The sequence below is a fragment of the Microcaecilia unicolor genome, unplaced genomic scaffold (genome assembly GCF_901765095.1).
Source record: "Microcaecilia unicolor unplaced genomic scaffold, aMicUni1.1, whole genome shotgun sequence".
Taxonomy (NCBI): domain Eukaryota; kingdom Metazoa; phylum Chordata; class Amphibia; order Gymnophiona; family Siphonopidae; genus Microcaecilia; species Microcaecilia unicolor.
Window position 1 is genome coordinate 73164 of NW_021963176.1, and position 21343 is coordinate 94506.

Sequence of the window (21343 nt, forward strand, 5' to 3'; positions counted from 1 at the left end):
GCTTTTGCGAGGCAGCTCGGGCTCTCCCTCCTTCCTTCCTTAGTTCCCGCTCTGGCTCCCCGATCAGCACCCCCCCCCCCCCCGCGTTTTAACCTTTATGCGATGTCAATCAATGAAGAACGCACAACAGACTCGTTTCCAGCTTCTCTCTTCACACAGTGTCCCGCCTTCAGCGTCAGCGATGATGCATTTCCTGTTCCCGCGAGGGCGGGACACTGTGTGAAGAGAGAAGCTGGAAACGAGTCTGTTGTGCGTTCTTCATTGATTGACATCACGTAAAGGTTAAAACACGCGGGGGGGGGGGGGCTGCTGATCGGGGAGCCAGAGCGGGAACCAAGGAAGGAAGGAGGGAGAGCCAGAGCTGCCTCGCAAAAACGCTGCAGCCTGCCACATGTAGGGGGGAGGGCAGGGGAGAGGAGAATTGTTGGCCATGTATGGATGCAGGGCAGGGAGAGAGAAGAAATCACTGGACAGGAGGGGAGAGGGCAGAGCAGGGGAGAGAATTGCTGACAGGCATGGATGGGAGGGCAGCAGCAGGGCCCAGGGAGAGGACAAATTGCTGGAAGGGGAGGGGAGAGAGGAGGATTGCTAGCTATGGATGCAGCAGGGAAGGGCAGAGAGGGACAAGGATGGACATGGGGGCCCAGGGCGAGGACAAATTGCTGGAAATGGAGGGGAGGAGGATTGCTGGCTATGGATGGAGGAGGAGGGAAGCGCAGAGAGGGACAAGGATGGACATGGGGGCCCAGGGAGAGGACAATTTGCTGGAAATGGAGGGGAGGGGAGAGAGGAGGATTGCTGGCTATGGATGGAGGAGGGAAGGGCAGAGAGGGACAAGGATGGACATGGGGGCCCAGGGAGAGGACAAATTGCTGGAAATGGAGGGGAGGGGAGAGAGGAGGATTGCTGGCTATGGATGGAGGAGGGAAGGGCAGAGAGGGACAAGAATGGACATGGATGGGAGGGCAGGACCCAGGGAGAGAGAAGAAATTGCTGGAAATGGATATAGAGCAAGAAATGAAGAAGAAAGGAGGAAAGTAAAGAAATAAATGGAAAGGAAGCCCTGGAAATGGAGTTAAGAGGACAGATAGCAGCAGACTCAGATACTGGGCCAGCATGATCGGAAAAAGAAAGTCACCAGACAACAAAGGTAAAAAAAAATCATTTTATTTCATTTTAGCGTTTGGAATATGTCCACTTTGAGAATTTACATCTGCTATCTTATTTTGCAATGTATAGCAATTTGTTTCTAAGAATATTGCTGACAGTTCCTGTCAGTGTGGCAAGTGGTGAGCGATCATTTTCACCGGGGGGGGGGGGGGGGGGGGGGGCATGATCATTTTCACGGGGGGGGGGGGGCGCCAACTGATAGTCTGCAGGGGGGCGCCAGAGACCCTAGGCACGGCCCTGCTCTATTCTATCCTCATCCTTCTCAATCTATCTGCTGCTTTTGACACTGTTGATCACAGCCTACTCCTTGATATGCTGTCCTCACTTGGATTTCAGGGCTCTGTTCGTTCCTGGTTTTCTTCTTATCTCTCCCATTGTACTTTTAGTGTATACTCTAGTGGATCCTCCTCTACTTCTATCCCACTGTCAGTTGGTGTACCTCAGGGATCTGTCCTGGGACATCTTCTTTTCTTCATCTATACTTCTTCCCTTGGTACTCTGATCTCATCCTATGGTTTTCAGTATCATCTTTACGCTGATGACTCCCAGATCTACCTCTCCACGCCAGAAATTTCAGCAGGAATCCAGGTTAAAGTCTCAGCCTGCCTGTCTGACATTGCTGCCTGGATGTCTCACCGCCGCCTGAAACTAAACATGACCAAGACTGAGCTTCTTATCTTTCCCCCTAAACCAACCTCTCCTCTTCCCCCATTCTGTATTTCTGTGGATAACACTCTCATCCTCCCTGTCTCATCAGCTCGTAACCTTGGGGTCATCTCCGACTCCTCTCTCTCCTTCTCTGCACATATTCAGCAGACTGCTTAAACCTGTTGTTTCTTTCACTATAATATTACCAAAATTCATCCTTTCCTTTCTGAGCACACTACCAGAACCCTTATCCACACTCTTATCACCTCTTGCTTAGACTACTGCAACTTGCTTCTTACAGGTCTCCCGCTTAGCCATCTCTCTCCTCTTCAGTCTGTTCAATTATATTCCGCCAGTGTCGCTATGTTCATATTAGCCCTCTCTTCAAGTCACTTCACTGGCTCCCTCTCCGTTTCCGCTTACAGTTCAAACTCCTCTTATTGACTTACAAATGCATTCTCTCTGCAGCTCCCTCAGTACCTCTCCACTCTCATCTCTCCCTACACTCCTCCCCGGGAACTCCGTTCACTGGGCAAATCTCTCTTATCTGCACCCTTCTCCTCCACTGCTAACTCCAGACTCTCATCCTTTTATCTTGCTGCACCATATGCCTGGAATAGACTTCCTGAGCCGGTACATCAAGCTCCATATCTGGCCGTCTTCAAATCTAAGCTAAAAGCCCACCTTTTTGATGCTGCTTTTAACTCCTAATCCTTATTTTATCACCCTCACTTTACTATTCCCTTATCTCTTGTTTGTCCTGTTTGTCTGTCCTAATTAGATTGTAAGCTCTGTTGAGCAGGGACTGTCTCTTCTTGTTCAAGTGTAAAGCGCGGCATACGTCTAGTAGCGCTATAGAAATACTAAGTAGTAGTAGTAGCTCTCGTTACATTGATTCTAGAATTATAGAATGGATAGCTCATGTTACCTTGACTTTAGCAAAAACTCAAAAAAGATTTCCTATATTATGTAATATTTTTGTGGACCGTCAGAATAATGGGTGAACTCCATATAATGAGTGTGAGACCGAACACTCAAGTACCACGCATATAATCCTCATCGGCTGCCTTTTTTAAATATAAAAGTATATACTTCAATGTTTCAATTCATTTTCTCAATTCTTATTCATATATAGTATCTTAGAGTATCTTAGAACAATCAAGTACGTATCTTAGTTGCAGTAGTCTAAAGATGTCTTTTTCTCTTTTTTGCCTTCTTTTCTTTCAATTAAAGCACAAGTAACTTGCTCTCACAGTTCTCCTTGACCTTGACTTTAGAGCAGAAGAATGGATAGCTCACATCACACTAACTCTAGAGTTGCAGAATGCATAGCTCATGTTATCTTGACTGTAGAGTGGAAGAATGCACAGCTCACTTTACATTGATTCTAGAATTGTAGAATGGATAGCTCTTGTTACCTTGACTTTAGAGTGGAAGAAGGGATAACGCACATTACATAGATTCTAGCGTTGTAGAATGGATAGCTCATGTTCGCTTGGCTTTAGAACATCACACTAACTCTAGAGTTGCAGAATGCATAGCTCATGTTATCTTGACTGTAGAGCGGAAGAATGGATAGTGCACATTATTTTGACTCTAGAATTGTAGAATGGATAGCTCATGTTATCTTGGAGTGGAAGAATGCACAGCTCACTTTACATTGATTCTAGAATTGTAGAATGGATAGCTCTTGTTACCTTGACTTTAGAGCGGAAGAAGGGATAACGCACATTACATAGATTCTAGCGTTGTAGAATGGATAGCTCATGTTCGCTTGGCTTTAGAACATCACACTAACTCTAGAGTTGCAGAATGCATAGCTCATGTTATCTTGACTGTAGAGCGGAAGAATGGATAGTGCACATTATTTTGATTCTAGAATTGTAGAATGGATAGCTCATGTTATCTTGGAGTGGAAGAATGCACAGCTCACTTTACATTGATTCTAGAATTGTAGAATGGATAGCTCTTGTTACCTTGACTTTAGAGCGGAAGAAGGGATAACGCACATTACATAGACTCTAGCGTTGTAGAATGGATAGCTCATGTTCGCTTGGCTTTAGAACATCACACTAACTCTAGAGTTGCAGAATAGGTAGCTCACATTACATTGTAGAATAGTTACCTTGGCTTTAGAGCGGAAGAATGGATAGCTCACATTGCAGACTTTGGTGCTGGAAAGTCTGTCTTCATTCATACATTCAATTTTCACATCAGTTTCATCCTGTAAGATAACCAGACAGAGAACATCTTACATTTACTCCGTGTGCATGTGTAAAGCTCGCACTGTGCTGTCCATGCTGTGCCTGTTCTATGTGGGGCAGTGTTGGGGCAATTCTACAACTTGATGCCTCAATATTGGTACCACAAAGAGATGGGCTTAGTACTAATTCTATAATGGCATTTTGGTGCGCCTAAACATAAGGGACTCATTGGCATGCCAAAGGCAGGTTTAAGACAGCCATGTGATGCCTGCCACTGATAGCATTCTATAAGTTAAGCTCTGGAACTCTTTGCTGGAGGATATGGTAACAGTGGTTAGCGTATCTGGGTTTAAAAAAGATTTGGAGAAATTCCTGGAGGAAAAGTCCATAGTCTGCTATTGAGACAAGTCATGGGAAGCAACTGTTTGCCCTGGGATTTGTAGTATGGAATGTTGCTACTATTTGAGCTTCTGCATGCAATCTTGTCACTGTTTAGGATTCTAGAATCTTGCTAGTCTTCATGGTTCTACATGGAATGTTGCTACTCTGAGATTTTGCATGGAATCTTGTCACTCTTTAGAATTCCAGAATCTTGCTATTTTTTGGGGTTCTACATGGAATGTTGCCACGATTTGGGTTTCTGCCAGGTACTTGTGACCTGGCTTGGCCACTGTTTGGAAAACAGGATACTGGGCTAGATGGACCATTGGTCTGACCCAGTATGGCTACTCCTATGTTCTCTTATGACATGTCCATGGCCCACACATGCTCCCTCCATGTGTTCATCCCTTTGCAAATTGGCACATACATTATAGAATAGCACCCAATGCCAATTATTGGTGCCAGTGACAGGCATCATTGCCAGTAATTCTATAACCTCATTGACCTGCCAACCAGAAACACCACAAAATCTGCACGATCATACCTAAACCTCCACTACCCAAGCAGCAAAGGACTCAAATACAAATCCATCTATGCAACCAGCTTTTCCTACCTAAGCGCACAACTATGGAACGCATTGCCAAAAGCAGTAAAAACTACGCTCGACCACATAAATGTTCGGAAAGCACTAAAGACAGACCTGTTCAGAAGAGCATACCCCAATGACCCGACATAAAAATACCTGGACACTTGCGACACAACATAACCAAAGACTGCAATGGACATTACCTGACTCTTCTTCCCCCTTTCCCTCTCTAAGTTCCCCCCAATTGTACCTACCATACATGTACCTCATTCTACCACAATATCACTTTGTATTCATTCATACTATGTATTTGTTCAAACCGTAACCGGCTAACGCTGTTAATGGTTATATGTAAGCCACATTCAGCCTGCAAAAGGTGGGGAAAACTGCATTGGCTACCAATCAAAGAACGTATCACTTTTAAAATCTGTACAACTATCCATAAAATTATCTACGGCGAGGCACCGGGATACATGACAGACCTTATCGACCTGCCATCCAGAAACACCACAAAATCTGCACGATCTCCACTACCCAAGCAGCAAAGGACTCAAATACAAATCCACCTATGCAACCAGCTTTTCCTACCTAAGCGCACAACTATGGAACGCATTGCCAAAAGCAGTAAAAACTACGCTCGACCACCTAAATGTTCGGAAAGCACTAAAGACAGACCTGTTCAGAAGAGCATACCCCATCGACCCAACATAAAAATACCTGGATACTTGCAACACAATGTAACCAAAGACCATAACGGACATTACCTGACTTTTCTTCCCCCTTTCCATCTCTAAGTTCCCCCAACTGTTTCCTACCATACATATACCTCATTATACCACAATATCAGTTTGTATTCATTCATACTATGTATTTGTTCAAACCGTAATCGGCTAACACCGTTAACGGTTATATGTAAGCCACATTCAGCCTGCAAAAGGTGGAAAAATGTGGGATACAAATGTAACAAATAATAATAACCTTTGCACATATTTGGCACCAAGCTTATGGAACTGCCCTTCCAGTGTACATATGTAGGTTGCACTGCTGTTGCCCTTGCTGTACCTGTTTTGTGGTGGGGCAGTGTATGTGTGTGAGAGAGTGAGTAGTAGTGGCCCAAGGGGGGGGAGGGTGGGGGAATACGAAAGGATGTGGGGCCATGTGTAGAGACTAATTGCGGGGTTTCATTTTCATAAGTCAGTAGAAGCTAAAAAGTAGGCAGAAAAGTGTGGCCATGGGCAAAAACCAGAGTCCTTCAAGGGTTTAATTGCTTCCGTCTGTGTTGTAATGGATCTTCTCCTCAGTGGAAAGTGAGCTAAGTTTGTGTTGAATTATATTAAGTGTTTGCCGAGCTGTGTGCTGACTGAGATGGAAGCGGAACGGCAGTTCAATGTGCTCTGGGAGCTGTTCTGCTTGGCTTGTCTTTCTGAACAGTGGAAGAGGCCCCTGCATTTTTCCCATTCTGTGGTAACAGGGCTGCCCACAATTTTCCACTGGCATTTGCTCCTCAGAAAACATGCACTTCTCAGACATCGGATGCCTTCAGCATGAAAATGGTTCAGTATATTCACTCTCTGCCGATTCACTTTGCTGCTCCCTAGGGCTTGTAGCCAATTCACAGACATTGAGTTGGATCATTCGGATCACTACAGTTCAAATGTATAATGGAATTAAATCTGGATATTGCCCAGAATTAACCAACACAATTTAAGATGTTCGTTGAGAAAATGACAGTTTAAAACACTCACCATAAATATAAGCTAATCCAATTCCTTGAAACTGACCTAAACTCTAACGTCAACCCCTAAAGCCAGCCACAACTTCCAGCTTCAACCTCAACCAGAGATCAACCTCCAGAATGCAACTTCAATCATCAGGTCAAATATTCAACTCCAGCCTCAACTCCAAATCTACCTCCTCCCAATTATCCAACGCCAACTCCAACCTTAGCTCCAAATCCATCTCCAGCCCAATTATCCAACTCCATCTCCAACCTTAAATCCAAATCCACCTCCGCCCAATTATCCAACTCCAACCAAATCCACCTCCACCCAATTATCCAACTCCAACCCCAACCTTGACTCAAAATCCACCTTCACCCAATTATCTAACTCCAACATTAACTCCAAATCCACCTCCAGCCCAATTATCCAACTCCATCTCCAACCTTAAATCCAAATCCACTTCCAGCCCAATTATCCAACTCCATCTCCAACCTTAACTCCAAATCCACCTCCACCCAATTATCCAACTCCATCTCCAACATTAACTCCAAATCCACCTCCAGCCCAATTATCCAACTCCATCTCCAACCTTAACTCCAAATCCACCTCCACCCAATTATCCAACTCCAACCCCGACCTTGACTCAAAATCCACCTTCACCCAATTATCTAACTCCAACATTAACTCCAAATCTACCTTCAGCTCAGTTATCCAACTCTAACTCCAACCTCAACCTTAAACCCAGCATCAACACCCAACCCCATTTTCAACTGCAGCTCCTAACTCCATCTGAAGCCCCTGCAGTGGCAGAGAGTAAGAGTGAGCATAAGGGTATGTTATGAAGTACTTTGCTGTATCTTGGCTTGATACTGCCTAAGTTACAAGTAATACCTAAAGAGTCTGCCTGTGTGAAATAAGAGTTGTCTGGGATAATTGCAAAGTAATCATGGGCCATACTCAGATTTTCAGTGACATATAACCCAGGGGAAGGGGAGAACCTTTTAAAGTTGAATTTAGTGAGCAAAATACTGTTAGTAAATAACATAAGTACATAAGTATTACCGTACTGGGAAAGACCAAAGATCCATCGAGCCCAGCATCCTGTTTCCAGCAGTGGCCAATCCACGTCACAAATACCCGGCAAGATCCCCAAAATGTACAAAACATTTTATACTTGCTTATCCCAGAAATAGTGGATTTTCCCCATTTAATAACGGTCTATGGACTTTTCCTTTAGGAAGCCGTCCAAACCTTTTTTAAACTCCGCTAAGCTAACCGCCTTTACCACATTCTCTGGCAACGAAGGAATTGATAATGAATTTGACAATTGGGCATATTGGATGGACAGTGCAGGTCTTTTTCTGCTGTCATCTACTATGCTATAGTGGGTTGATATTCCAAACGATTTAAGTGGTCAAGAAAGGCAGATGGAAGTGTGCCACCAACTTCCTCAGTATTCATATGGCCTGGAGAGGGTGTGTGTGTTTCTGGTGCAAGATATCGTCTGTTGGTAGTGCATAGGGATCCCTGCCAGCCAAGGTATTTTTAATGCTGGAGGTGGGAGTGAGGGAGCGGTGGGGGGGGGGGGGGGGGGGGGGGAGAAATGTGTCCATCCCTGGGTCCACTCAGAAATTCACCTCTTGCTACATTACTAGCAGCAACACCTTCTGCTTACAGCTAAGCATAGCTGGAAGAAAAAATTCATTTCTGCAACCTTTGTGACCCAAGAAGCACTGCTTCCCCCTTTCCATGGACCACTCCAACTTCCCTTCCCCTCCAGCATCATTTGGCCCGGGACCCCCTGCCACCGCCATTCCCGACCCCCCCCCCCCGCCGCCAACCCTCCCCCACTGTCACCGTGGGCTACCTTTGCTGGCAAGGGACCCCAATCCCCGCCAGCCGAGAAGGTCCTCTTCTTCCCCCAAAGACGTTGTTCTGTTTCTGTGAGTCTGACGTCTTGCACGTACAACGTGCAGGACGTCAGAAACAGAACGACGCCTTCGAGGGAAGAAGTGGACCTCCTCGGCTGGCGGGGATTGGGGTCCCCCCCCCAGCAAAGGTAGCCCACAGTGACAATGGGGGAGGGTTGGCGGCAGGAGGGGGGGTCGGGAGGGGCGGCGGCAGGGGTCCAGGGCCAAATCTACAGGGGCCCAGGCCCCCCTGGCCCCACGTAGCTACGCCACTAGTAAACATCTGCAACTAAATGTCCATGTAAGTTCTGGACATGCCCCCGCCCCACCCACGCGGAAGCTTAGCCAGGTTTTGACGTCAGAAGGAGCAGACCTTTTGTAAAATAGGTGCCAGAGTGAGGCTGAAGGGCCGATCCACAGAGGCGCCATTTCATTTGGGGGAGCAGCTGCGTCCCTTGAACCCCGTTTAGCTCTGCTCTCATATCCACACCCCCCCCCTTGCATGTACACACTACAGAATTTGTGCGCTAAGGTGATAGAATATTGACTAAGTGCAGTTACGCAGAAATTCCAATTAGCACCAATAATTGGTTGTTAGAGCCAATTAGCAGCTAATTTGTCAATTAAGGGCCTAATTTATCAAGCGGCTCCCAGTGCTGTAATGCCGACAAACAGGGCTGCAGAGAGACTGAACCAGGCCCGGACAGGGCCGCCGTCCCCCAATCGTTAACACTGCTGCCCCCCCCCCCCCACAATTATCGTCCGCTGCCATCCCCCACCACGATCATCGCCGCTGCTACACCACCCCCCATTGCTGCCACAATTCAAATTTTCAAATACCTTGGCTGGCGGGGTTCCCGTGGCCCTGACAGCAGAAGACATCTTCCTCCAGCGCCGACTCTTCACTCTGCCGATTGCCTACCCCTGCGGCTGCTTTTTGTCTCAGGGCATGCTCGGTTTCAAAACTGAGCATGCACGCCTGAGAGGAAAAGCAGGCCGCTTGGCAAACAATGGGCAGAGTGAAGAGCAGTGCTTGAGGAAGACCTGCAGTGTCTGCTGCTCCAGGTCTTCCCCAGCCTCCAAGAGGGGCTCGGAGCCAGCGTTATCTCTCTTCTGCTCCTGTCGGGACGCGATCACTCGGTCCCGTCAGGAGCAGAAGAGAGAGAGACCCCGGCACCGGCGCCCCTTGGAGTAGGGGCATAGCCACAGGCGGGCCTGGATGGGCCCAGGCCCAGCCACTTTCCCTCCAGGCCCGCCCACCCAACACAGACATGTCAAGTCTCCTGCGAAACACGCGGCACCAGCTCCCATTTCCGGCCACTGCTGCTTCTCCTGTTGAGCAGCAGCGGCCGCTACAAAAACAAAAAGAGCTAATTTAAACAACCAAAAATGTTTTTAAAAAGCAAGCGCAGCTCTGCAGCCGCTCCTCTCACCTCTCACGTCGCTGCGCTCCTCCGGGGTCCTGCTCCAGGGGCAGTGAAGTGAGAGGCGAGAGGAGCAGCTGCAGAGCCGACAGCCAATGCCTGACGGCTGCCTGAGGTGCCGCGCTTGCTTTTAAAAAACATTTTTTTTGTTTTGTTACATTTGTACCCCGCGCTTTCCCACTCATGGCAGGCTCAATGCGGCAGGCAATGGAGGGTTAAGTGACTTGCCCAGAGTCACAAGGAGCTGCCTGTGCCGGGAATCGAACTCAGTTCCTCAGTTCCCCAGGACCAAAGTCCACCACCCTAACTCAGTTCTTTTTGTTTTTGTAGCAGCTGCTGCTACTCAACAGGAGAAGCAGCAGTGGCTGGAAATGGGAGCTGGTGCCGCGTGTTTCATGGGAGACTTGGCAGGTCTGTGTTGGGTGGGCGGGCCTGGATGGAAAGAAGGGGATAGAGAGAGAGAGAGACACTGGATGGAAGAATCGGGAGAGGGGGGTAGACGGATGGAAGGATGGGGAGAGAAAGGGGGAGATGGATGAATGGATGCAGAGAGAAAGGGGAGAGATTGGAAGGATGTGGAGAGAGAAGGGACACTGAACAGAAAAGGGTAGAGAGAGAGAGAGAGAGAGAGACACTAGATAGAAGGAGGGGGGAGAGAGATTAGATGGAAGGATCAGAAGAGAGGGTAGATGGGTGGAAGGATGGGGAGAGAAAGAGGGAAGACGCTGGATGGAAGGGTAGGGAGAAAGAAGAGACACTGGATGAAAGGGGAGACATTGTTGCATCTGACTGTGAGGGACATCTCATCTGACCAGAAGTGATGGTGCATGAGAGTGTGAAGAGCAGGAAGGGTGTCACATCTGAATGTAAGGGGGTACCTAGTGTAACGTTACAGATGTGAGAAGCTTGAACCTTTAGGATCAGGCTGGAGAAATGCAAGTTCCTGGAGAAGGAGATGTTCAGGACGGTGTTATATGCATTCTCGCCTCTGTTCTCCAGCGTCGCCTCCACTGCTACCCGCCGCCGGCTGCTTTCTATGATAAACACCGAGGTATCGAATGATGAGGTGAAGGCAGAGCATTCAGCAGAAGATCTTTTGAGCACTTGACTGCAGAACTCCCTGTGAGACACACAACACACCTGAAGCTCATGACACAACACAACGGTAGTACATTCTTCTGATGTTTTGGAGTCAAATTTCCTCCTCTTTCTTTCTACTTGCAGCTCAGTTAGAACTAAGACTGGGATTGGGACTACAAACCTTTATTCACAACTTCCAGGGATTTCTCCACTATTTTGGATCCCTGCCAACTTGCGGTAGTTTGTAGTGATGGACCTCAGCCAGAACCACACACTAGTAAGGCTCTTTTCTGGACCCTGAAGTCATGGGCCCTAAATCCAGCCAGTAGATCTCGCCATTGTATGTCGACTATGGCTCTTCCCTTTCAGGGCTGTGAGCATTACCTCTGCAGCATCCTTGGCCAACCTGAAGAGTTGGGGCATCTGAGCTGGGAAGAGAAGCCAGAGTCCTTCACAGGTGATCACTGGCACTGAGCCATCGGGTGGACTGGTCTAAAGGGTATCTGGCGAGTTTCCACCCACCAATTCCCACCTAGGACAATTCCCACCGGGACAATTCCCACTTAAGGGGGACAATCCCCACCAAGGGTTTCACCCCCCCCCCCCCGTTCATTTCCCACCCTCCCTAGCCTTTTTTTTAACAAAATTGTAATCAGTGTGTCATTTTGAGGGACTGAAATGTTGTGGGGAGGGGGTGAGGGGGTACTGCCCCCCCCCAAATGATCTGGAAGAGAAAAGGGAGGGAGATTACTTGTCCTAGTGTGTTTTGTATTTTTTGGGTTATGGGTGGAGATTGTCCTTCCTGGTATGGTGGGAATTGTCCAGTTGGGAACTGACCTACAACCCTTTAAAGAACTGCGTATTTTTTGAACTCTGTTGAATTTGGATACTGCATTCAGCGAAAGGTTCACTTTCAGACAGACAGGGTTTAGAGGTACCATGTGTGATGCCAGACTTCGGCGGGAGGGGAGTCCAAAGCCCGAGGTGAGGGGGCACATTTTAGCCCCACCCCCAGGGCCGCCGACCCCCCCCCGCCATTGCCGACTTTGTTCCCCCTGCCGCCGACCCTTTCGACCCCCTCCCCCGGCAACCTGCCGTCGCCTACCTTTGCTGGCAGAGGACCCCAACCCCTGCCAGCCGAGGTCCTCTTCTTCCCGCCCAAGGCTTCCTTCTGTTTCTGACGTCCTGCACGTTGTAGGTGCAGGACGTCAGACTCACAGAATGAAGCCTTGAAGATCAGCTGATCTGCAAGGCTTCGTTCTGTGAGTCTGATGTCCTGCAGGACGCCAGAAACAGAAGGAAGCCTTTTGCGAGAAGAAGAGGACCTCGGCTGGCGGGGGTTGGGGTCCCCCGCCAGCAAAGGCAGGGTTGGCGGCGGGAGGGGGGGTCGGGCGGGTCGTCGGCAGAGGGGTCCAGGGCCAAATCTACGGGGGCCCAGGCACCCCCAGGCCCCACGTAGCTACACCACTGGTGATGGGTACTCTTATTTCATACACTTAATTAAATGCCTCTCGCCAGAAGCCTCACGGCACTTTACAATAAAATTTGAAAAAGCAAACAACGTAAAATAATATGAAACAGAAGCAATGATAGAATTATGTGAACTGTGGAGGCCCACGTCACCCAACATTTGCATGTGGAGCGGTCAGCCACGCAGACCTTCTAGATCTGAGCACATGCGTTTGCAGGTTTTGTTTTCTGTAGTCTGGAAGAAAGAGTGGCTCAGTCTAGTAGGACACCAATGTAACATATTGTCTGGCATGAAATCAGGTAGGACCTTTCTTCATTTATAATGAAGCCTAGACTCCAAAGCATTGATATTGTGGCTCGTATGGTACTGGTCACATCTTGTGCAGTCTGACCTGACACCAGTCAATCATCTACATAAGGAAAGATAAAATGTCCTTGTGAAGAAACAGTGTGTTTTAAGCATGTAAAATGTATTGGATATTTTCCTGTGTTGTTCTGAAGTGTATTTCTCCTGTTTGGCCAGCAGATGGTGCATGTTTATGCCTAAAGCTGTTACAGAGGACTGACTTGTCTTTATTTGGAACACAGATAATAGGAAGTGTCTGTAGTGATGTAACCAGTTTTTATTTGAAACTTGACTTCTGGGCTCTGATTGGCCTGCAGTTTGAAATTACCCAGTAGTGCTGACTGTTGCTTCAGTCTTAGCCTGGAAGAAGAGGGAGACAGATCTCTTTGCTAAGGCTCTGTGAACAGTTATATGTCCTGATCTTCCCAGGTACTGTTTAGCCAGTACGCAAATGTTTAGTTAATATTATAATTGATCCATGTTTCAGTTACCCGTATATAGTATGCTAATTGCAAATTTTTTTCCAGTATGGGAATAAACACATTTGTTTGTTCATTCTGCCTGTCTGGACTGATAATCTTAGTGGTTTGTGTGTTGGGTCTGTGAGTGCTTTTTGGGAACTGTGGGACCACTGAGAGTGTGGCTCCAGTAACTTAGAAATCACTGAGGATAATTTGAGAATGGGAGACTCGCCCAGAGGCGGTTGTGACCCAGTTGGTGGGAGGAGGGTGCTAGTGTAGAGCACAAGCGGCAGGTGCAGGCTGACCTGAGCTGTGCTAGGGATAGACCTTCTAAGTGGCAGCAGAGTAACCCCAGATGGGTGGCTAGGCGTTTCGTGACAGTCCTCTCCTGAAAAGGCGGGTTGCGGCATCTGGTATAGACTTAAGGACAAAAGGTTCACAGAAGCCAAAATATTATATCAAAACATTTCTCAAAAACATATATTTTAATAGTGTATGTGCGAAATACACTGAAAGAGAAAAATAATCCAGCACACACCAAAAAATGGAGAAAAAAGGCCTCAGTAAAAGCACCCAGTCAACCAAAGTTATAAGGCTTATGCACAGCTCACCATCAGAAGATTTTCAGCTCTCCATTCCCCGTACTTGGAGTCAAATTATGGAACTCTCTACCTATTCCTATCAGAACAGAAAACAGCTACCTCAGCTTCAGGAAGAGGTTAAAAACCTTTCTCTTCCCATAGGCTGCTTCATAGTAATCCATCATGACTTCGAGTAGCCTAGTGGTTAGTGCAGTGGACTTTGATCCTGGGGAACTGAGTTTGATTCCCACTGTAGCGCCTTGTGACTCTGGGCAAGTCACTTAACCCTCCATTGCCCCTGGTACAAAATAAGTACCTGAATGTATGTAAACCGCTTTGAATGTAGTTGCAAAAACCTCAGAAAGGTGGTATGTCAAGTCCCAGTTTCCTTTCCCTATTGGAGATTCTACATGGAATGTTGCTATTCCACTAGCAACATTCCATATAGAAGCCTGCCCTTGCAGATCAGCAATGCGGCCAGCGCAGGCTTCTGTTTCTGTGAGTCTGACGTCCTGCACATACATGCAGGACGTCAGACTCACAGAAACAGAAGCCTGTGCGGCCGCGTTGCTGATCTGCAAGGGCAGGCTTCTACATGGAATGTTCCTAGTGGTTAGTGCAGTGGACTCTGATTCTGGGGAACTGAGTTCGATTCCCACTGCAGCTCCTTGTGACTCTGGGCAAGTCACTTAACCCTCCATTGCCCCTGGTACAAAATAAGTACCTGAATATATGTAAACCGCTTTGAATGTACAGTGGTGGAAATAAGTATTTGATCCCTTGCTGATTTTGTAAGTTTGCCCACTGACAAAGACATGAGCAGCCCATAATTGAAGGGTAGGTTATTGGTAACAGTGAGAGATAGCACATCACAAATTAAATCCGGAAAATCACATTGTGGAAAGTATATGAATTTATTTGCATTCTGCAGAGGGAAATAAGTATTTAATCCCTCTGGCAAACAAGACCTAATACTTGGTGGCAAAACCCTTGTTGGCAAGCACAGCGGTCAGACGTCTTCTGTAGTTGATGATGAGGTTTGCACACATGTCAGGAGGAATTTTGGTCCACTCCTCTTTGCAGATCATCTCTAAATCATTAAGAGTTCTGGGCTGTCGCTTGGCAACTCGCAGCTTCAGCTCCCTCCATAAGTTTTCAATGGGATTAAGGTCTGGTGACTGGCTAGGCCACTCCATGACCCTAATGTGCTTCTTCCTGAGCCACTCCTTTGTTGCCTTGGCTGTATGTTTTGGGTCATTGTCGTGCTGGAAGACCCAGCCACGACCCATTTTTAAGGCCCTGGCGGAGGGAAGGAGGTTGTCACTCAGAATTGTACGGTACATGGCCCCATCCATTCTCCCATTGATGCGGTGAAGTAGTCCTGTGCCCTTAGCAGAGAAACACCCCCAAAACATAACATTTCCACCTCCATGCTTGACAGTGGGGACGGTGTTCTTTGGGTCATAGGCAGCATTTCTCTTCCTCCAAACACGGCGAGTTGAGTTCATGCCAAAGAGCTCAATTTTTGTCTCATCTGACCACAGCACCTTCTCCCAATCACTCTCGGCATCATCCAGGTGTTCACTGGCAAACTTCAGACGGGCCGTCACATGTGCCTTCCGGAGCAGGGGGACCTTGCGGGCACTGCAGGATTGCAATCCGTTATGTCGTAATGTGTTACCAATGGTTTTCGTGGTGACAGTGGTCCCAGCTGCCTTGAGATCATTGACAAGTTCCCCCCTTGTAGTTGTAGGCTGATTTCTAACCTTCCTCATGATCAAGGATACCCCACGAGGTGAGATTTTGCGTGGAGCCCCAGATCTTTGTCGATTGACAGTCATTTTGTACTTCTTCCATTTTCTTACTATGGCACCAACAGTTGTCTCCTTCTCGCCCAGCGTCTTACTGATGGTTTTGTAGCCCATTCCAGCCTTGTGCAGGTGTATGATCTTGTCCCTGACATCCTTAGACAGCTCCTTGCTCTTGGCCATTTTGTAGAGGTTAGAGTCTGACTGATTCACTGAGTCTGTGGACAGGTGTCTTTCATACAGGTGACCATTGCCGACAGCTGTCTGTCATGCAGGTAACGAGTTGATTTGGAGCATCTACCTGGTCTGTAGGGGCCAGATCTCTTACTGGTTGGTGGGGGATCAAATACTTATTTCCCTCTGCAGAATGCAAATAAATTCATATACTTTCCACAATGTGATTTTCCGGATTTAATTTGTGATGTGCTATCTCTCACTGTTACCAATAACCTACCCTTCAATTATGGGCTGCTCATGTCTTTGTCAGTGGGCAAACTTACAAAATCAGCAAGGGATCAAATACTTATTTCCACCACTGTAGTTGCAAAAACCTCAGAAAGGTGGTATGTCAAGTCCCAGTTTCCTTTCCCTATTGGAGATTCTACATGGAATGTTGCTATTCCACTAGCAACATTCCATATAGAAGCCTGCCCTTGCAGATCAGCAATGCGGCCGCGCAGGCTTCTGTTTCTGTGAGTCTGACGTCCTGCATGTATGTGCAGGACGTCAGACTCACAGAAACAGAAGCCTGTGCGGCCGCGTTGCTGATCTGCAAGGGCAGGCTTCTACATGGAATGTTCCTAGTGGTTAGTGCAGCTGGACTTTGATTCTGGGGAACTGGGTTTGATTCCCACTGCAGCTCCTTGTGACTCTGGGCAAGTCACTTAACCCTCCATTGCCCCAGGTACAAAATAAGTACCTGAATATATGTAAACCACTTTCAATGTAGTTGCAAAAACCTCAGAAAGGCAGTATATCAAGTCCCATTTCCCTTTCCCCCTTTCCCTTATGACATCACAATATCAGAAGTGAGCCAAGTATTGGGCAATCAAGCCATTGTGACATCACTGATGAGGTTAGCTCTTATTGGTGGAATGAGTGGAGGAGTAGCCTAGTGTTTAGTGCAGTGGACTTTGATCCTGGGGAACTGGGTTCGATTCCCACTGCAGCTCCTTGTGACTCTGGGCAAGTCACTTAACCCTCCATTGCCCCTGGTACAAATAAGTACCTGAATATATGTAAACCGCTTTGAATGTAGTTGCAAAAACCTCAGAAAGGCAGTATATCAAGTCCCATTTCCCTTTCCCCCTTTCCCTTATGACATCACAATATCAGAAGTGAGCCAAGTATCGGGCAATCAAGCCATTGTGACATCACTGATGAGGTTGGCTCTTATTGGTGGAATGAGTGGAGGAGTAGCCTAGTGGTTAGTGCAGTGGACTTTGATCCTGGGGAACTGAGTTCAATTCCCACTGCAGCTCCTTGTGACTCTGGGCAAGTCACTTAACCCTCCATTGCCCCTGGTACAAAATAAGTACCTGAATATATGTAAACTGCTTTGAATGTAGTTGCAAAAACCTCAGAAAGGCGGTATATCAAGTCCCATTTCCCTTTCCCCTTCATTGCTTAATGCTTCCTCTGATGTCCCACAAGGTTCTTCATTACTGTTTAACTTCTACATTGCTCCACTTAGTTAAATTCTAGCCTGCTTGGGAGTTTCGTTATCAGCTCTGTGCCGATGACACACAGCGTTTTTTCCCGACACCTTTGCCTTTCTTCAAATGTGTTTGAATAAAGTGAAATCATGGTTGATGGTTAATAAGTTTCGCTTAAACATGACCAAACACAGATGATATTTTTATCCGGAAAGAAGGATCCAAGTTTTCACTCTACTTTCACTTTTGATGGTCGTGACATTCCTATTGTGAGTGAGATGAAATATTTGAGTGTAACTTTAGATACCGCCCTTTCTATGAAAGTACATTTAAGAAACGTTTGTTGAAAAATATCTTTGAGATGAAAATGGTTAAGAAACTTACGTGACTTTTTAAGCGCTGAAAATTATGGCACTGTGGTTCGGGCGCTTTTGTCTTTCTATGATTCGACTACTGCAATGATTTAGTTTTAGATTTGCCAAAAAACCTAAACCTTCGAGCCCTTCAGCTGGCTCAGAATGCCACAGTCTGCTTAATCTCAGGGAGTATCACCCCAATATTAATGGAGTTGTATTACCACAGAAAGGCGGCTTATCAAATCCAAAACCCTGTTACCCTATTCATCTTTAAAATACTGTATGATGAATCCCCTTTATGTGTTTCTCACTACGAAAATTTACACTTGTACTCATTCTTTGAGGTCCCAGAGTCAGAGTTTACTTGAAATTCCATCGTTCAGACAGGTGAGACTGGAGGAATATAGAGAAATAATATTCACAGTGGCAGCTCCTCAGTTATTACTGCGAAAACCTGTCGTTTCTTTCTCTATAATATCACCAAAATTCGCCCTTTCCTTTCTGAGCACACTACCAGAACCCTCATCCACGCTCTTATCACCTCTCGCTTAGACTATTGCAACTTGCTTATTTATTTTATTTTTGTTACATTTGTACCCCGCGCTTTCCCACTCATGGCAGGCTCAATGCGGCTTACATGGGGCAATGGAGGGTTAAGTGACTTGCCCAGAGTCACAAGGAGCTGCCTGTGCCTGAAGTGGGAATCGAACTCAGTTCCTCAGGACCAAAGTCCACCACCCTAACCACTAGGCCACTCCACCTTCTCACAGGTCTCCCACTTAGCCATCTCTCTCCTCTTCAATCTGTTCAAAATTCTGCTGCACGACTAATATTCCGCCAGTGTCGTTATGCTCATATTAGCCCTCTCCTCAAGTCACTTCACTGGCTTCCTATCCGTTTCCGCATACAGTTCAAACTCCTCTTATTGACCTATAAGTGCATTCACTCTGCAGCTCCTCAGTACCTCTCCACTCTCATCTCTCCCTACATTCCTCCCCGGGAACTCCGCTCACTGGGTAAATCTCTCTTATCTGCACCCTTCTCCTCCACTGCTAACTCCAGACTCCGTTCCTTTTATCTTGCTGCACCATATGCCTGGAATAGACTTCCTGTGCCAGTACGTCAAGCTCCATCTCTGGCCGTCTTCAAATCTAAGCTAAAAGCCCACCTTTTCGATGCTGCTTTTAACTCCTAACCCTTGTTCACTTTGTTCAGAACCTTTATTTTATCATCCTCACTTTAATATTCCCTTATCTCTTGTTTGTCCTGTTTGTCTGTCCTAATTAAATTATAAGTTCTGTCGAGCAGGGACTGTCTCTTCATGTTCAAGTGTATAGCGCTGCATACGTTTAGTAGCACTTTAGAAATGATAAGTAGTAGTAATATTACCCCAACAACTGTGATAAGCCCAACCTGTGCTCTCCTTTAGGAAATAATTAAATCCTATTTTCAGCAGGTTTTTGGATGATTTCAATTTTATTTCATTGTATGGAAGTTCTTATTTGTTGATATGTCTGTTAATTTTATTAGAACCAAAAGAAATCCCCCGAAAATGTAATCAGCAGATGAAAGAGGAGAAGGCTTGAGAAAGACCAGAGACACGAGATGTTCATCAAAACTCAGAACACTTTACTGTTGACACATGATTAGCAAATTAATGGAGAGTATGGTGAACGCCCAGTTGAATGAATTCCTGATTAACTTTGACATCCTTCACCATTCGCGGCCAGGTTTCCGTACCCATTATAGCACTGAGAAAGTTCTAGTCACCATCTTATCAAACTTCAAACAAGAGCTATCCATTGGTCAGAAAGTACTACTGCTTCAATTTGACATGTCAAGCGCCTTCGATATGGTGGACCATGACAAACTACTTCATCTACTAGACTCCTTCGACATAGGAGGGTCGGTTTTACACTGGTTCAAGGGCTTCGTAACCTCAAGATCCTATCAGGTCAAAGTGAATTCAGCCATCTCTGCTCCATGGAATGCTTCTTGCGGGATACCCCAGGGTTCATCCCTTTCACCAACATTATTTAATATCATGCTGATACCATTAGCCACAGCTCTAGTGAACCTAGGCCTCAATCTGTTCATCTATGCCGACGACATAACCAACTATATCCCCTTTCATACCACCGTATCCGAAATCGCTGATCTCATTGAAGCTAGCTTCTCCACTATTGAACACTGGGCTCAGGTGTTTCGATTTAAACTGAACAAGGACAAAACCCAATGTCTCATACTCTCGTCCCCCCATAGCACACTCACTGAAACTACACTTCCAGTTCACAGGATAAATCCCTCCTCTCAGTACCCTTCTCCACCACCGCCAACTCCAGGCTCCGCTCATTCTGCCTCGCCTCACCCTATGCTTGGAACAACCTTCCTGAACCCTTACGCCAAGCCCCCTCCCTGCCCGTCTTCAAGTCTTTGCTTAAAGCCCACCTCTTCAATGCTGCGTTCGGCACCTAACCCTTACCGTTCAGTGAATCCAGACTGCCCCAATTTGACTGCCCCTATCGGACCGACCGTTCACTTGTCTATTAGATTGTAAGCTCTTTGAGCAGGGACTGTCTCTCTTTGTTAAATTGTACAGCGCTGCGTAACCCTAGTAGCGCTCTAGAAATGTTAAGTAGTAGTAGTAGTAGTAGTAGTTAAAGACTATGTTCTACCAATTTCCAACAGTTTGCGTCTTTTAGGAGTGAATCTGGACGTGCACCTACAGTTAGACAATCACGTGCAAATGGTCTCCAAAAGAATGTTTAATGCTATGTGGAGGCCCCGGCGCATAAGATATTTCCTTCCCAGTTCCGTACCCTTGTGCACTGGTTAGTCCTGTCCCATCTTGATTACAGCAGTGGGATTTATGTGGGCTGCAAAATCACTCTATTAAAAATGTTCCAGACAGTCCAGACCACAGCCGCGAGACTGATTTTGGGTAAACAACGATTTGCACATGCACAGCCTCTGCGCTACAACCTCCATTGGCTACCTGTACAGGAACGTATCACTTTTCAAATCTGTGCTTTAACCCATAAAATTATCTATGGCCTTGTCCCGGACTATATGCTCAACTTGATTGATCTTCCACTAAGGAATTCTGTGCCTGCTGCACGGTCATATCTTCAACTACATTTTCCTAACTGCAAGGGCGTCAAATACAAGATGATTTTTTCCTCTTCTTTCCGCTATTAATGCCCCAAAATTCTGGAATGCTCTGCCGAAGCACCTCAAAATGCAAATGGACCACATCCTCTTCAAGAAATTGCTGAAAACTTACCTCTTTGTTAAAACGTACTCTCCTAGTTACTCTGCTGATTAATATTCCCCAATACATTCCCCATCTTGCCTAGTTTTCCACTGTTAGTTAATGCTCCCCTTGTATATCCTTTGTTCCCTTTATCTGTATCTTCACAATTTGTAATTTTTTCTAATTTTCTGTAAGCCACATTGTGCCTGCATGTGTGGGAAAATGTGGGATACAAATGAGCCATAAATAAAAAAATAAATAAATACAAGCAAAGGCCTAACACAGCCCC

At 46.5% G+C, this 21343-nt stretch overlaps 1 protein-coding gene across 1 annotated transcript in view; it reads right to left on the reverse strand.

Annotated features, from left to right (window-relative positions):
- Nucleotides 1-21343, reverse strand: part of LOC115459045 (integrin alpha-11-like) — a gene marked incomplete at its 5' end in the record, with an annotated part of 127725 nt that overhangs the window by 46656 nt on the left and 59726 nt on the right. The window contains 2 exons of the mRNA XM_030188910.1: nt 3944-4042; nt 10957-11164. Coding sequence (XP_030044770.1) covers nt 3944-4042; nt 10957-11164 — 307 coding nt within the window. The remainder of the gene's footprint in view (nt 1-3943; nt 4043-10956; nt 11165-21343) is intronic.